This window comes from Homarus americanus, unplaced genomic scaffold (assembly GCF_018991925.1).
Source record: "Homarus americanus isolate GMGI-L3 unplaced genomic scaffold, GMGI_Hamer_2.0 scaffold15169, whole genome shotgun sequence".
In the NCBI taxonomy this organism is placed as follows: Eukaryota; Metazoa; Arthropoda; class Malacostraca; order Decapoda; family Nephropidae; genus Homarus; species Homarus americanus.
In genome coordinates this window covers 682550-701065 of record NW_024714712.1, presented here as the reverse complement: position 1 = coordinate 701065, position 18516 = coordinate 682550, and the positions used below count along the sequence as shown (strand labels likewise).

General features: G+C 42.5%; 1 protein-coding gene across 9 annotated transcripts in view; it reads left to right on the top strand.

The window, feature by feature from the left end:
* LOC121879334 (inositol hexakisphosphate and diphosphoinositol-pentakisphosphate kinase 2-like) overlaps positions 1 to 18516 on the top strand; it is a 299526-nt gene that overhangs the window by 66260 nt on the left and 214750 nt on the right. For all 9 annotated transcript variants that reach the window (XM_042385999.1, XM_042385963.1, XM_042385957.1 and 6 more), the window contains exon 3: positions 6676 to 6714. In XM_042385999.1, coding sequence (XP_042241933.1) covers positions 6676 to 6714 — 39 coding nt within the window. The remainder of the gene's footprint in view (positions 1 to 6675; positions 6715 to 18516) is intronic.

Here is an 18516-nt window from a genome sequence, read left to right as displayed (position 1 = left end):
TGATAATGTGTGCACCGACGTACTCAGTTTAGTGTTTTAGTTGGCCAAGGGATCATCATCATCATCATCATCGTTATTATTGTTATTAATATTATTATGACATTATTTCTCGTGGAAGAAGTTCGTGGCCTGGTCCTCCTGTCCCACCCGCCATTCCCTCACCCTAACACGTTTTTGCCAGTCATGTCTGCCACAAAGACGTATTTTCTTGATATATTTGTTAATTTGTTTTCTATATCTTGATATTTGATTCTTCAGACATAGGTGTTTGGGGCGGCGGGTAGGTTGATTTAGCGCTCATCTATTTATTCCCGCCCAGGGCACACTAATTATAACTGGATACCTTATTTCACATTTGGGAAAAGTGAAGACGGTCGAGTGCAGTACCGTATCTGCATTGCCCCTAAACAGCTCTCAAGCCTGTGGAACTCACATTAATTTAATCTGAGTCATGTGTCCCGCATAATTTTTTTTGCTGTACAGTTTCAAGCATTTTTGACCCTGGATGTGTGTGTCTAGGACTATCTCAGTACGTGTCAAGGCACCCATGCGTGCTGACGTAAGTGGCCGGTGTCCCACATCCTCCTAGGATATACAGAAGGCCGGATGTTCGCACCGACACGTTCTTCGTGTGGTGTGACCCTGAGCTCATCCTGTCAATATTTTTTGAATAGACGTACCAAGGTATGGCTGCCGGTTATACTTTGACGAACATATTTATACTGCATCTTAACGAAGTATGCTTAGTGCACAAAAATGTACCTGGAGCTGACACTGAACCCTTGAAAACTACTTTTATTATTCTCTTTTCTGGGTAGATAATGAAACCCTCTGGTAATAAGACAGTAAGATGGAACTACTAGAGTGAGCATGTTGATGTAATATATAATTTGTAATGTTCCACAGCATTATATATTATCATGGTCATCAATGTTATGTATGTCTCAGGAACCTGTACTTGACTCACTTGCCTTCTCAGAATATCTGTTTCTACTACTTGCTTCAGACTATTTATAAGTGGCTAAGTTTTTCATATATGTTTTAGGAACTCGTATACGTACGTAATATTACAAGAAAACAAGGAACATCCTTCACCTTTGTTTTCAATCTGTCAGTTCTTATGAGAAAAAATAGTTAATTTTGATGACCTCTAAGACAGCACCAGCGTAACAGCAACGTGAAACAAAAAAAAAAGGATAATGGTAATATAAAGAATAAAGATATATTCAAATGACCATTTTATTTAGCGAAAGTACTGTAGTTTGATAATTAAGCTACCTTGTTCACATGTAAAACATACAAATGAATTCAGAGCTGGTGATTATACTTTAGGCGAGGTAACGAAGGTTTTGTATTTCTTAAGAATTGATTATGATTTTGTTTATCCCGGACACATTCAAGTCGCCCTGATTAGCCGCCAGGGATGACCTTCACCATCCCGAGGAGCAGAAAACATCGGGTCAGATTAACACAGTAAGAGGGATATACTGTACACTATATTTTTTAATGTGCATTGTCTCAACGACGGGATAAATAATCTTTTTAATATCAGTTCAGCGAAAGTCACAGGATTCTTGCGTCTGTTTTTTCTACGTTAAGGTTTTACTATTTTGCAATATATACTTGAAGATTTTATTATTGCAAGTGGGTTAATTTATGGTATACGAGACAGTTTCTGGTGATGCAGTACACACACGACTCTGTAGGATTGTGATCTAATTCATTAAATTACGAGTTGTTAAACTCAAAATTAATCTGTGTTCATAGTTTGCTACAAGTCAGGAAAGGAAATGTATCGAAGAGATTCATGCCCGTTAAGGATACAAGCGGCATCCTAGTACAAGCGGCATCCTAGTACAAGTGGCACCCTAGTACAAGTGGCATCCTAGTACAAGTGGCATCCTAGTACAAGTGGCATCCTAGTACAAGTGGCATCCTAGTACAAGTGGCATCCTAGTACAAGTGGCATCCTAGTTACAAGTGGCACCTTAGTACAAGTGGCACCCTAGTATAAGTGGCATCCTAGTACAAGTGGCATCCTAGTACAAGTGGCACCTTAGTACAAGTGGCACCCTAGTACAACGGCCCTAGTACAAGTGGCATCCTAGTAAAAGTGGCAAGTAAGTGGCACCCTAGCACAAGTGGCACCCTACAAGTGGCATCCTAGCAAGTGGCACCTAGTACAAGTGGCACCCTAGTACAAGCGGCAGCTACAAGTGGCATCCTAGTACAAGTGGCATCCTAGTACAAGTGGCACCCTAGCAAGTGGCACCTTAGTACAAGTGGCATCCCCCTGTGGGCACAAGTGGCACCCTAGTACAAGTGGCATCCTAGTACAGTGGCACTAGTACAAGTGGCACCCTACAAGCGGCAGCCTAACAAGTGGCATCCTAGTAAAAGTGGGTACAAGTGGCACCCTAGTACAAGTGGCACCCTAGCACAAGTGGCATCCTAGTGGCACCTTAGTACAAGTGGCACCCTAGTACAAGCGGCAGCCTAGTACAAGTGGCATCCTAGTACAAGTGGCATCCTAGTAAGTAGTAAGTGGCAGTGCCTAGCACAGTGGCAATTAGGCACAAGTGGCACCCTAGTACAAGTGGCAGCCTAGTACAAGTGGCACCTTAGCAAGTGGCACCTAGCACAAGTGCCTAGCAACCCTAGTGGCAAGTACAAGTGGCACCCTAGCACAAGCGGCAGCCTAGTACAAGTGGCATCCTAGTACAAGGGCACCTAGTACAAGTGGCACCCTAGTACAAGTGGCATCCTAGTACAAGTGGCACCTTAGTACAAGTGGCACCCTAGTAGTGGCACCCTAGTACAAGCATCCTGCCTAGTACAAGTGGCATCCTAGTACAGTGGCACCACTAGTACAAGTGGCACCCTAGTACAAGTGGCATCCTAGTACAAGTGGCCGGGCAAGTGGCACCCTAGTACAAGTGGCACCCTAGTACAAGTGGCAAGTACTATACAAGTGGCATCCTACAAGTGGCATCCTACAAGTGGCACCCTAGTACAAGTGGCACCCTAGTACAAGTGGCATCCTAGTACAAGTGGCATCCTAGTACTAGTGGCACCCTAGTACAAGTGGCACCCTAGTACAAGTGGCATCCTAGTACAAGTGGCATCCCTAGTACAAGTGGCAGCCTAGTGGCACAAGTGGCATCCTAGTGGCATCCCTAGTACAAGTGGCACCCCTAGTACAAGTGGCACCCTAGCAAGTGGCACCCTAGTACAAGTGGCACCCCAGTACAAGTGGCACCCTAGTACAAGTGGCATCCTAGTACAAGTGGCATCCTGAGTACAAGTGGCATCCTAGTACAAGTGGTGGCATCCCTAATTACAAGTGGCACCCTAGTACAAAGTGGCATCCTAGCACAAGTGGCACCCTAGTACAAGTGGTATCCTAGTACAAGTGGCATCCCTAGTACAAGTGGCAGCCTAGTACAAGTGGCATCCTAGTACAAGTGGCACCCTAGTACAAGTGGCATCCTAGTACAAGTGGCATCCTAGTACAAGTGGCATCCCTAGTACAGTGGCACCCTAGTACAAGTGGCACCCTAGTAGTGCATAAGTGGCACCCTAGTACAAGTGGCACCCTGGTACAAGTGGCACCCTAGTACAAGTGGCACCCTAGCTGGCACCCTAGTACAAGTGGCACCTTAGTGGTGCTGGGTGGCACCCTAGTACAAGCGGCAGCCTAGTACAAGTGGCACCCTAGTACAAGTGGCACCCTAGTACAAGTGGCACCCTAGTACAAGTGGGTACAAGTGGCACCCTAGTACAAGTGGCACACAGTGGCACCCTAGTGGCACCCTTAGTACAAGCGGCAGCCTAGTACAAGTGGCATCCTAGTACAAGTGGCAGCTAGGCACAAGCGGCAGCCTAGTACAAGCGGCAGCCTAGTACAAGTGGCATCCTAGTACAAGTGGCATCCTAGTACAAGCGGCATCCTAGTACAAGTGGCATCCTAGTATTAGGTTACATCGCAAGTGGCACAAGTGGCATCCCTAGTACAAGTGGCATCCCTAGTACAAGTGGCATCCCAGTACAAGTGGCATCCTAGTACAAGTGGCATCCTAGTACAAGCGGGCATCCTAGTACAAGTGGCATCCGTTACATCGCTAGTACAAGTGGCATCCCTAGTACAAGTGGCACCCTAGCAAGTGGCATCCTAGTACAAGCGGCATCCCAGTACACAAGCGGCACTAGCCTAGTACAAGTGGCATCTGGTGTTACAAGCGCACCCTAGTGGCACCCCAAAGTGGCACCCTAGTACAAGTGGCACCCTAGTACAAGTGGCACCCTAGTACAAGCGGCAGCCTATACAAGTGGCATCCTAGTACAAGTGGCAGCCTAGGCACCTAGTACAAGCGGCAGCTAGTACAAGTGGCATCCCCAAGGCATCCTGCTAGTGGCATCCTAGTACAAGTTACATCGCTAGTACAAGTGGCATCCCTAGTACAAGTGGCATCCCTAGTACAAGTGGCATCCCTAGTACAAGTGGCATCCTAGTACAAGTGGCATCCTAGGGCACAAGCGGCATCCTAGTACAAGTGGCATCCTAGTACAAGTTACATCGCTAGTACAAGTGGCATCCCTAGTACAAGTGGCACCCTAGTGCAAGTGGCATCCTAGTACAAGTGGCAGCCTAGTACAAGTGGCAGCCTAGTACAAGCGGCAGCCTAGTACAAGTGGCAGCCTAGTACAAGTGGCACCCTAGTACAAGTGGCACCCTAGTACAAGTGGCAGCCTAGTACAAGTGGCATCCTAGTACAAGTGGCACCCTAGTACAAGTGGCACCCTAGTACAAGTGGCACCTTAGTACAAGTGGCATCGTAGTACAAGCTGCATCTTTGTACAGTGCCTTTGTTTAAATATTCCCCTTCATAGTTTAGAGTACAGAAAATATATGAGAACACACTTTGTGAGGTCTCTACATACAGTGTATCCTATAGAGTGAAGTCTAGCGTTCACTTGAGTAATAACCCCATGGTCCGGATAACAACCAATTCATCTCTTATCCTGTCAAGGTGCAGAGTGTTGAAAATTGAACAGCTTAACCCACTTGAATCTCACCGTGAGTATAAGGTTGGTCCACGTCATCAATGATTTATCCCGCAGGAGCCAACATTCTCTGCTCATCTTGTGGCCTTGTAGGTGTAGATTCTCCATAGTAAGGACGTCGTGATCAGCGTCTCACAACTGGTTATGACGGTACCATGGTAGACCTTGAATACTTCCTTACATTCTATAAAGAGAAAATAAGAACAGAATATAAATTTTAAATAATAGTCGTTTGTGGATCATTTAACAATTCAGGCTGTTATGCTGTGCTGTATAAGGCTGTTATGGAAGTGACAGTAAAAAGACTCATCTCATAATAGACGTGCATAGTACAGATAAAGGTGAATCATATCCCCCGTTTCTCTAGCAGGTGGTGTAAAGTGTCGCGTGGTCACACTTATAAATGACTGGGATTTAAAAATTTTTTTTTCCGTATTTCGATGATCACGTTGAGTTTTACGACGCCTGTATTTGTAGTTTGGTGTTTCTGGGGTTAATAATGATTGTCCGGAGTGACGAAACGTTGTTATATATACTGTACAGCACTACTTCATACTTCTTCCCTATAACGGAGTCCTTACTGGTATTTGTGAACCGTTTGATGGGAAGTTCGGTAGTGGTGTATAAGGGAAGTTCGGTAGTGGTGTATAAGGGAAGTTCGGTAGTGGTGTATAAGGGAAGTCTGGGAAAAGTTCTTTATTTTGAGTATTTGTTTTGTTTGGGAATAATAGAAACTGTAGGGGTTATTATGGTCTCGGAACATCGGATTCATGAAGTGGAACTTGGACTTTTATGCCTATGTACTGAAAATTAAGGTACTGAAGAATGTGTGTTTGTGTCGGGAGGAAACTACTGATCATTGATAACGTTACACCTTGTTCCCTCCTCTGCGTGCTTACCTTATTTTCTCCCTACATCCCAAAGTCTTCACCTTAGCTACTCAACCATATATGAAGGAACGTGTTACGGAGTGCGGGTAAATACAACTGTAAAGTGGATGTACTTAAGCTTGTCAGTGACATTTTTTACAAGGTCTTCTATTTATAGGAGAGTTAGATAATTTGATGAGTTGAAGACGACCATGAGTCATAACAAGCCTCTCTTTTTTCCCATTGCGTCTAGCTTAATGTAGATCACGTCTTATAAGAAAGTGAACTCATTAAGTTATCAGTTATGTTGGGCAGCTGAAAAACTGGATTATAAAATTATCTTTATTGTTTTCGTGTATGTGTTTGTCCTGGCCTGCGTCAATTGTGTATTATATAAAGCTGCATTGGGTCTCTCCATGTAGAAAACCTTGAAATGTGATGCTGGTGAATACCGAGTGTGGTGCTCCCGAGGACAAGGCTTTCCAGTACTAGTTTTTGTGGTGGTCCGGGAGGTGGCTGTATGACCATGTTCACCTCACTGCCACAATCACCTCTGCTGCTGCTAGCGCCCCCTCCCCCCATACCCTCCTTCCTCTCCACGTCACGTTCCTAGTGTGTGTTTGCTACCATCAGTGTATTTACATTTGCGACCAGGCCTTGACTAATGCCCCACTTGGCTACTTTCTGCTACTTTATCTTCTTCACATATATCCTAATCTTTTCTTATTATTTTTCTTTTCAGCTTGCTCGTCCCTCAGTTCATACCAACATAAAGACTAGTGTATGTATGGTACCGTAGTTATTTTTTAAAAGGTCCTCTGTGTGTGTGTGTGTGTGTGTTATTAAACTTCTCTTTTATTTTGTTTCTCTTGATATTTATTCTGTTCGACGTCATATATACTCCTCTTAGGACCTGGGTTTATATTTTGCCGTTTATGATCAGTGTTGTGTCTCTTGGATTAGCGCTCTTCTTTACGTGTTATTTACGTCAGCAGAGCTTCCTCACCAGTTCTGTCTGTGTTATTTCACCCTCGTTATTGTCTGCTGGCAAGTGTCCTTTTAACCCCCTCTCTTTTGTTGTGGTTTCTAGTCTTGTGTCTGCGTGAATGATGACACTGGCAAAAAAACGTCAACTGTTTTCTGGATTATCTGTGCGTCTGTTTGTCATCTTGGACTATTTTGATTTTATTGGCGATGGAACTTGGTGGGACTTTTATTTTAACTGAGATATCGGCAGAAAAGGCATCCGAACGGCGTGTGAACTTTAGATCCCATCGTTGTAAATGTCAAGGTCACGTTGAGACAAAATATTGTTCTTGTTATCATCTCGTTGGGCTTCTCTTCTCCTTTCTATCAGAACGCTTCATTTTTCTTTCTTTGCTTTTACTGTTCTTTGTTGACTTGTGTTGTTACATTTTAAGAGATTCTCAGCGCTACGTGTAGGTTTTTATTTTTTTAAGGTTTCTTCAGTGTGTGCGTGTGTGTGTGTGTGTGCGTGCGTGTGTACACCCTCACGTATCCTGGTTGGCTTTTTCTTTGTTATATTTATTCCTCGATCTCTCTCTCCTCACTGGTGAATATTCAGTATTTAAATTCCACGACCGGCGTCACCCCTCCCTCTTGATTCACCTGTGTCAACACCTTCCTAAAACACCTGTGTTCCTTGGCGACTCACTACCTGTTCCTTAATGATTAATGGTTTCCTTGACACTTAACTTTTTTTTCATTTTTTTTTGCTGGTTACTTTCGATAATATATTCGTGGCTTGATGAGTAAATTAGAGTATTTCTTGATATTACCGGAGGACTGTACGGGCTCCCTAACAGTTAGTTAGTATTGTACTGGACGAATTTTAACATCCACGATTCATCTGTTAGTTTTTGTTTTAAGTTTAGATTTCACTTGATAAATAATATATATATATATATATTGTTTATTATGAAAACAGACATATCAAAGAGTCGGACAAATGTAAGTAGACATGCAATAGTCTGTTAACTCGCTATAATTATATAGTCACATCAACATTGCCACACCGTGAACAGTGCGTGTACATTATATGCTTGGTCCAATTAGCTCCAACTTCTTTACATATCATCCAATAGCCTCCTGAATTGGTCTCAATGTTACCAGGAGGTAGAAAAACAAGTGACTAGCGTTTCATAATCCCAATGTTGGTTAGGAAGTTCATACACATTATCAGTTACTGTAATGAAGTCACGAAATTTGACGTAGGCGTTTCTATGTCTATTATCATAATCCTAAGAGAAATTTAGGGCACTTTTTTTCTTCTGACACATACACCCCGTCAGCTGCTGTACTGTTATCACGGGACCGGTTCATGGACTACAACGACTAAATGCTATTGAGGGGAATGTGTGTATCCACGATTGTTTATATTAAACACTAGTCCGGTTAATTCATATTTTTTTGTTTTGTGTTTATAAGCATTAGTTTATTTTTTGTAGCATATTTGTGTATTTACTGGAAATACAACCGTTGTATTTATTATTGTTCATGTTTGATACCTTTAGTAACCCTTTCTAAAAGAGGGTAGTGTGTGTGTGTGTGTGTGTGTGTGTGTGTGTGTGTGTGTGTGTGTGTGTGTGTGTCCCATAAGATGGACTGATCCTCACAGGTAGGTTGGGCGTGGCCAACAAAGGAGTACATTAACTTCGTTTTAGACAAATGGTTAAGACAGTGTGAGCCTCTCGCACCCTGAGAAGGGTTGTGATGTAATGCGTGTAAATAGGAACTTTATTTCCCTGCAACAAGAGTGGGTGATGTTTGTGCTGCCCTTGGTGTTGTGGTCCTGTTTATTGTCTAGTGTTGGCACACCTGCCCTTGATTGGCTCTTCCTACTGTGTGTTTGTGCGCGAGCGTGTGCACATGCGTGCTTTGGGGTGGGGTGAGGTGTGTGTGTGTGCACGCCCTTGGGCGAGGTGTGTGTGTTAGGGAGTGAGGATGTGTGTGTGTATTTTACGGATAAGAGTGTGTTTGTGAATGTGCGTGTTTAGGGGACAGAGATGTGCGTATATTTGTTTTACGATTGAGGATAATAATAATAATAATAATAATTAACGGTTTATTGAAAGAGCTTGGCAGCCACAGTGTGTGTGTGTGTGTGTGTGTGTGTGTGTGTGTGTGTGTGTTCATGTATAAAATTACTCAAAGTTTGGTAGGTTGTAGCGACACTGTCTCCGGAAGTGTAGGTTGTTGGCAAAATATTGGTGTGACCGATTGGTCGTTCTCTGGACAGTAAGGGTGATGGCAGTCATGCGTCTGGTCTGGGTCCATATTTATTGAACATAAATGTGTTGAGAGAGAGAGAGAGAGAGAGAGAGAGAGAGAGAGAGAGAGAGACTTGAATGGGAAGGAATCTGGACGTCAAAGGGAGTCTGATATATCAAAAGAAAGCTAAGTATTGTATTCTGTGATAATCTTGGGATCTCCTGGTGTTTTAGAAGTAGCTAGTGGTATTTGTTTATTGAGCGGCATCGCCCTGTACCCCCAAGGTGTCGAGGAGAGAGAGAGAGAGAGATCCCTACCGCTTGTTGGGTGGGTAGGCCTTGCCGGGGAACTGTGTGTAGTTTTATTCATTCTAGTGAAATTGTTTTGGGTTTTCTCCTTTTTAAAGTGATTTTATAGTACTGGAATTGTGATATTTCATGTACAGGAAAAGTAACAGCAGTTTGTAAGTTGTTATTCGTCAAAAACTTGTGTCACCAGGGCTTCTGTGTAAGGAACATGACATAACATGTAACCCCAGCTGCATCTGTGAGTGACCACCAGGTCAGTCATGAAGTATATTAGGACATCCTTCCATGCCCGGGGCCCACTTGCAGTGTTGCACTTTAACATATTAAGGGTTACGTTCTGTTCTGTGTTTGCTCTAACTGCCTAGTTATTTGCATCATTCGATCTCCGTAAGGTTAGGTTGGGTTAGCCGGCAACATTACTTTTATTTTTTTTAAAGAACATGTTGGTTAAAAAAGGAAAGAAAGAAAAGACTTCATCTCGCGAGGATCTCCGTCATGTTAAGGGAGAGCGTCCTGGGGGAGGTGTGGGCGAGGATCTCCGTCTTGTTAAGGGAGAGCGTCCTGGGGGAGGTGTGGGCGGTCTATAACCCACTTGTACTTAGCTGGGTATTGCAAATCTTGTTTTATTTTGATGCAAGTGGGAACAAACTGTACGTGTTTTACAATCATTCATATTTCTCAATAAGATATTTGAATAATCATCCTCCAGATCAATAATTTATATATTATTTTTACATACATAGTTTCTAAATAAAGAATATTTGGCCTTCCTTTACTTTTACTCTAACTTTCCCTGCCTTGGGAACTTGGTGAACTACAGTTGTCTTTGGAGCTGCTCCTCAGTTCGGTACCTACTACTTTTCCTGTTATATTTTATCGTATTACCGTGAGACTATAAAAGGCCATCAGATTTGGGACACGGAACACCCGTAAGAGTGGACAGGACCGCCTTTTTGTGTGGACCGTAAGAGTTCCACATGGCCGGGCGGGATACTGTATTTTAAGGAAGTGTTGGACGACAATAGTCCGTGAGGTAGGTCCACGTCCTATTCCAGGAATTACGTAATGTACAGCCGCCTCCACTTAACGTTGCCAACGCCGTTCTCAGGGCTGATTGCAAGGGCGTGAAACGGGAAAATATCGTTTATGTGACCACACATTAGTGATGAAGAACATTAATTATCATATGAATACTTTATTTGTTTTATGTTATGCTGTGTAGCCTCGACTGAGTAACTAGGACTGCACTATGGGGAACCCGAAAACAGAGTGATCTACAGTGTCACGTCCTTAACTACGGCGGTGCCCTCGTACGTCCTGGTGCCCTCGTACGTCCTGGTGCCCTCGTACGTCCTGGTGCCCTCGTACGTACCGGTGCCCTCGTACGTCCTGGTGCCCTCGTACGTCCCGGTGCCCTCGTACGTCCTGGTGCCCTCGTACGTCCCGGTGCCCTCGTACGTCCCGGTGCCCAGGCCGTGGTACGCTCATGTGGAGGCAACAGTACCTGCACCTGTACTGTCACATCTGACCATATAAGTTATCTATGTTGTCTTATGTTAGTCCACCTCTTTAAATGGTGTTGCTAGCTAACGGCCTCTCACTCTCAGCATTAATATCGGTTTGACGTGTCGGCTAAAGTCTGAGGAAATGGGGTGCTCGCTGGTCCACGGGCAGAATGGACTCATGGGGTGCTCGCTGGTCCACGGGCAGAATGGACTCATGGGGTGCTCACTGGTCCACGGGCAGAATGGACTCATGGGGTGCTCGCTGGTCCACGGGCAGAATGGACTCATGGGGTGCTCATGGTCCACAGGCAGAATGGACTCATGGGGTGCTCGCTGGTCCACGGGCAGAATGGACTCATGGGGTGCTCACTGGTCCACGGGCAGAATGGACTCATGGGGTGCTCGCTGGTCCACGGGCAGAATGGACTCATGGGGTGCTCGCTGGTCCACGGGCAGAATGGACTCATGGGGTGCTCGCTGGTCCACGGGCAGAATGGACTCATGGGGTGCTCACTGGTCCACAGGCAGAATGGACTCATGGGGTGCTCGCTGGTCCACGGGCAGAATGGACTCATGGGGTGCTCGCTGGTCCACGGGCAGAATGGACTCATGGGGTGCTCACTGGTCCACGGGCAGAATGGACTCATGGGGTGCTCCCTGGTCCACGGGCAGAATGGACTCTTCTATAATGTATAACACTCATTTAACTCTGTTATAAAGAGATAGTTCAATTTTGTTTGAAAATAAATATTTAGAAAATGTTTTAGAATAAGAAAATAAGAGAGAGTCTAAAGTTAATTTACTTTCTTTAAAATAAAATGTTATTAACAAATCATATGGAATGAAGTTCTGGGGCATATTTTAATGATATTTTATATGATTGTGTGAATTTGTTGCTGATGCTGTTGTATTTATAATGTTGAGAGAGAATATATTAGATGTGGGGGAGAGATGGGTGTGGTGAGGAGGAAGGCCAGGTGAGTGGAGACAGTAGACCAGCGGGTTAAGGTTACTGTCAAGGTTCACTGGTGTGGGTCGGTGCTGAGCTCACACTGACCCGTTAATTAAAGCCATAACTCAGTAGTTGTGTCTGTCCTCTTGTAGAGCTGTAGGAGTTAAAGCTCTTTTGAATTCAATAATTTTATCAAAATATTGAAATAAATTATTGTTGAATTATAACCTTTTTTAACTTGACCAAAAAACTTGAACTTTTTTATTGGTAGTCATGTTATCATCAGTGAACTTAGTTTGTTATGACTAAATCAAAAAGTTTGAAAGAAAAAACAGCAACACACCATTCCTACCGCCCACCCAAGCAGGAAAGTAATCTCAGGGTGTTCCTAGCATTTTGCAAGAGCCGGAAAAGGGGCAAGTTTTGTTCAAATACAAATGTGGAACTCAAGAACACTCAGTTGTTTAATACCAGCTCTACGTTGAGATATTAATTGATGGTCAAAGAAACACATATTTACGGCTCCTGGCTAAAAAAAAATCAGAAAAGATACTGAATAAATATTAATTCTGGCGGACTAAGAAAAGGTTGGACACCAGAACGATTAACACACGTACAGTCCCCCCCCCAAAAAAAATGGATCGTCACCCTCGGTCAGTTGGCCTTCAAAATTATCCTTGTGTCTGAGATGAAGCGAGGTTCCCGTAACTTCTCAGTATTATAATTAATCTCTCATTTAAAGTAACATTATTGTATGAAATATAAGACCTCATCCAAGAGAAGGAGCAACATAGATTACTTCGTTTTGTGAGTCATACACGAGCTTGCGAGAACTTTATTTTTCCACACGATAAGGAATTTAGTTTATTGGGATAAACTGTCATAATCGTCAAGTAAATTCATTGACAGTTTCTTTGAACGCAGTGGAACAATAATTTTCACTTGACGGATTGTGTTGCCATCAAGGAATATGAGTCAGTTTAAAACAAAACAATTTCAGTCATCATATGGCCGTGGAGGCAACTGTATCTAGGTTTATCCACTCATAGGGTGAAACCACAGATACTGCCACAGGCTAAACCACAGATACGGTCACAAGCTAAAACAAATTTACGGTTACAAGATAAACCACAGATAAGTTTTAACTTTCTGCCAAGGAGAGTCCCAAAGCCTTGAAAATGTATCGTATCGAGGAAAACATCAGTAAATTATTTAATAAGCAAAACACTGTATTATTAGTCTCGCATTTAATCTAGACAGAAGTATTTGGTGAGGTATTGGTGAGAGAAGTAACGTAAATACTTAACTTGGTGGCGATCCTTGAGGAGAGGGACCTTCACGCTCCGCCAGCCGTCCTTCCGTGCTGAGGACGCCACACACTTCCTCCCCTACATTGCCTGTTAACTCTCCGACATATTCTCGTCTGCCACATATACCACAACGCCTGTCACCTCCAAGAAACTCGGCAATCGGCAGTATAAATATTTTTCCTAAAACAGTCGGTAAATTACTGAGCAAAAAAGAAACACTTGTTTAGTGTTTCGAAGTATTACCTTTTGGGCTCTCTGCGTCTTGCTCTGTCAGAAGGTAACGGGGGAGCGATAGTGACGTAGGTAGTGATGACGCTTGAATAGCATCCTGGTGGCGGTGTGGCGCTTCGTCTTCACTTCCGTCAGGATAATATACACCCATTCTTTTTGTGGCGCCTTTTTTTACTTTCGCTACAGCCCCTGAAACACAGGTAATATTTTGTTTTCTTATGACCAGAACTCTCCAGGCGTCATCAAGATATAATGGGCCAGACAAACCTTGTTCAAATGGAATATCCATTTTACTGATATTATTGGAACCCACCCAATAATGTTTATGTTAACTTCATCATTACCAACTCCACACCAGCTACCCCCATCTCCACCTTTTAAGATAAAAATAATATCATTCCTACCCCTCTGGCCGGACCACCTCCAGCCAACCCGCTAGAACGGTAGTCATGTTACACTTTGCCATTCCAGCTTTTATCTTCTCAGGACTTCCCCCCCTCGATAATAATCTGTACCCTGGCCCAACTACTCCCAGCAGACTTTCATCTGGTTCCTGATTACTGCTTGAATAACTTATTGATCTTACATGATGGGTGTGTTGTCAGGTGTACCAGAAAGGCTTGTGGTTTAGTTTTGCTCAGTAACTTCTAAGTTAGAGGCGAGAAGTCTTAAAGAATGGTTGGGAGGCCAGAGGTCGTCTCGAGAGTTGGAGAGGAGAACCGTACCAGAAACATCACCTTCACGTGAAGAGAAATAGACTTGTCTTATATCGTAAGAAGCATAACAAGACATGTGCAGCGAGTAATTATGAATCAAGGCTGAAGATTTCTCTCTGTTGTTGCTGGGCATTTATGTTAACTATAAGTAACATAGCTGTAACATGTAGATAATATGAAAAATACAACAGCATGCAACAATTGACAAAGAACTTGGTATATATATATATATATATATATATATATATATATATATATATATATATATATATATATATATATATATATATATATATAAGAATACTGAGTTTGAATATACTTGTATCACTGGGCTACCAACGTGTGTGTATAAATGTAATCTGTACCTATTGTGTTTTGCCCGCCATGCCTACTGTGTCAACGTGCTTGCTTGTATGGCACACAGACGTGCTTAAGCCTTTAATTCCCACACACATGTAAACTCTAGCACAAGGTTCCGCCGCTCGTTTTCCTTCCAGTTTACAATCTTTATATATTGAAATTTCGCAGCAGCCGTCTTGCTATCTCGTAAGCGCAGTTTCATCCCCTTTTGGCATTTATTCTTGTATCTTTCATCTTCATCCTCATTAATATAGAGGGTCATATATATATATATATATATATATATATATATATATATATATATATATATATATATATATATATATATATATATATATATATCGAGAACAAGTAAATGTAGGAGCAGATCGTTTAATTAAATTGGGAAATGCGGACAAGGCTAAGGATTATTCGAGAAGGTTTATTGTTGTCATCCTTTGCCAGAATTAATGTGGAAGTTGTGTTTGTGGAGGGTGTAGTCGTGGCCACAGGATGCATGCAATTTAAATAAATGTTAACGCAATGTGGCAGAGTTTGTGATGGGGATGGAAGTGAGACGTAATACATGTGATCGAGTCATCAGTATGTGGTCTGTTGCTGCTGCAGTAACGCTAAAATAATTGTAAGCAGATCCGGTGTCTTTTGTGTGTTTGTTGAGACAAGTTTGGAGACAATAGATGAATAATGTTGTTATTATTGTTGCTTATACTGTGGGTGAGATATTTGATGCATTTTAGATTATTATATTGTTATGATGAGAGGAAATTAGTTAATAGGTGAGTAGTGTACTGTACCTGTGTACATGAAAGTACTGGTGTGGTTCACGTAGCTACTACAAGTTAAGAGTTATCTGAATCGTGGACGAGGAATGTCCTACAGTGTTTTAATATATCATTAACTGTAGTGTTTCATTTGATACATGTAATATAATATACAGTACGTGCCTAAAGAAGACTCCAATATATCATTCACAAAGAAAGTAATAATGTGGGGTTGTGTCATGAGCTTCACAGGTGCAGTAACAACCTTTGTAAATGAATAGATGCATGTTTGACCATTACTATGTGGTGACATGGTACTACTAATGACCAAACTCAAGGCTTCCCTCCCGTTGTGTGCAGTATTTGTTCCCTCCTTCTGTGTAGCGCAGTTCAGTTATCACGTATTGTTTTAATTGGTTCAGGTTTATTTCTGGCTTGATAAACCAATTACACGTTTTTCTCAGGATTTACCCCCCCCAAAAAGGATTACGAAATAATATATTTTCGGTTTAATTATGGGAAAAGTGGGTTGTGCTTACCCACACGAGACCACACCCGGCCCTGATCCTTGATTTTGACGGCCCTCACCAGTAGTATTTAGTACCTTGACTTAAGAGTTTTTCGACGCTGTGTACTTTACTGTTATAAAAGCTAAATTAACGCATGACCTTGAACTATGACCTTAGGAATTAAGAAATATGACGCAGCTATATAATGTCAAGGTGTGACCAGGTTTTGAGTCGTACTTTAGCTTCATCTTCACTACTTATATATATTTTGTGCATTGAGACAGACAGACAAACAAGTAGATAACATATAACAGTTCAGTATTGATGTGGACTTAATAATTGTTGAGATTATTTTTACGTTTATATGTGAAGTTTATCAGTACTGTACTGTATATATTTTAGGTCATTATTATTATTTTTCTTGCGTTTATACGAATCTCTCTTGGTTCCACTCTATTAATTGAATGAGTAGACCAGCCTTTGATGTTAAGAACTGGGAATAAGTCCTAAGAGGCCGCTGCAAAGACGCACTGTTTACCAAGATGCTCCCCGACACGTCACCACCACACCACCACCAGCATGATCAATAGAACACAAGCGTCATTCCTTCCCCCCCTCATCCACCACCACCAAGTGTTAATTATTCTACTACAAACACGTTCACGATAGGGAGCTTAACACAACTGGAGGAACACACATACATCAAACAGGACAGCTACATTAGGGACGACAGGTGGCGGACATACAGTATAAAATGATGCTGCTTATAAACCACAAACTGATAATAGTACAAAAGCTGTTACTGCTGCGAAACATCTGACGTTCATATTATAGCGAGAATCATGAAAACAACAGCGTTAGCACCACCTTCACCTAACACAGCTTAGTGTAAATATAATGTTGGTGTGTCAGTACAATCCTTGTTTAGGTTTGATTTCACTCAGGGAGAGTGAGGCGAGTTAGTCTTGCTTTATGTTGCTTGTTGTCTGGTACAGTAGATTGAAATCCATATCTACAGTATATGGGCGGAAGAGCTGCAGATCCTCAACTAATGATTTAATTGTTTTCTGTCAGTGAAGGGCCCAAGACTCTGCTAAAATGTCCATTGATTTTTTTTTTAACGGGTATTAGCCCACAGGTCAAACGACCCACAACGGGGCCTGGAGGGGGGTGGGGGGCAAAAAACAGAAAGAAATTGAAAATAGAAGAAAAAGGTTATACCGTGTTAATCTACACCACGAAGATGCAAGAAACCAGCTTTTTAAAGTTAGACAGATTGCTTAAGTATGGAAACACAGAAGAAGACAGAGCATTCCACAGTTTGGCTGTGTGAGGAAAGGAGCAGGTACTATAACGGGTTATTCTCGCGTGACCGACATCCACAGTGAAACGGTGGGCACCTCGGGCAAGACGTGTGTTACGAGCCCACGGCCTTGCCGGCTGCACACAGGATGCCAAATCCACCGAACATTGCCCATTAAAGTACCTGTAAAAGAGAGAGAGTCAATCGCCATCACATGGACGACCAGCCTACCAGTTTTGTTAAATATTTATGGCGTATTTGGCTCCTGGAGGTTACCGCAAACTGAATCAAGTCGTCTGACGGTACAGGAGTCAGAATAAAATTCTAAAGTGTGACCGTCGGCGCCAAAGGGTTAATAACAGGTTAGGGCATATCATACTGTACAGCCGTAAGCGGTTTTTTGGGGGTGAGGGGGAGGGGTCAGAATCGCAAAATTAATGTGCATTTTTTTGTTACCATGGTGAGCGTTACGAAGAGTGTTACTCTGAGAGTGATTACATATTTAGTTAGATGTACAGAAAAGGTTTTATTCAGTATAAGTTACACTTTGGTGTGTGATACCGATAACTTTCGCTGCACCTTATGTTGAAAGGTTATTACTGTACTCTATAGTAATTATCGTCGCTTTCCCCCGCGGAGATTAACGGCTCGTAACCTTTATTGTTTTAGGTTTTTTTATCCGTCATTTTACTTAACTGTTCGTCCAGTTCATTTTATGTTTGAAGTATAACGTGTTGGTGTTTAATGGACTACAGGCGAGCTACGTAGTCTTCATACAGCACTTGTGTTAATGAGCGGGCCGTCAAACTGTTTTTTACTCTTAGCATGTCCGTCTTCTGGTCTGTGACGTCACTTCCGTTTAACAGGGTCGATCTATTGTATGAGTCAGGTAAGAAGGGTGTAACCTGTGGGTCCGGGTGATGTCACAACCATAGGCCGTCAGTTTGGTATAAACCCCCAACCTCTTGTAATGACTACTCTAGTTGTGTGCCGACAGCCAATAGTGCTATCACCCCCTATGTGTCCTCGTCTTCATGTGATTATTTATTGTTCTTAGGAAAGATGTTCCATTTTTTTTTTTACCAATAATCAGATTTGTATAAACATAAAATAACTATTATTTTGGATATAACGTTTCAAAGAATTAACTCATTAATTACTGAACAAATGACAAATTTAAGTATATAAACATACTTGAGGAAGACAGATAGATGAGACAGGTAGATGCAATACCGAGAGTTGTTAGAGAGACAAACTTTGGCGTTTCTCAGGCAATAACACGCGGGCGGGAGTGAGAAAGCCAGTGAATGCGGAACAGACGATTACGAAACATACTGGATGCTTATTGAATTGATGCTGGGCTCCTTGTGGTGTGGCTGTTGGCCTTATTAATGAGC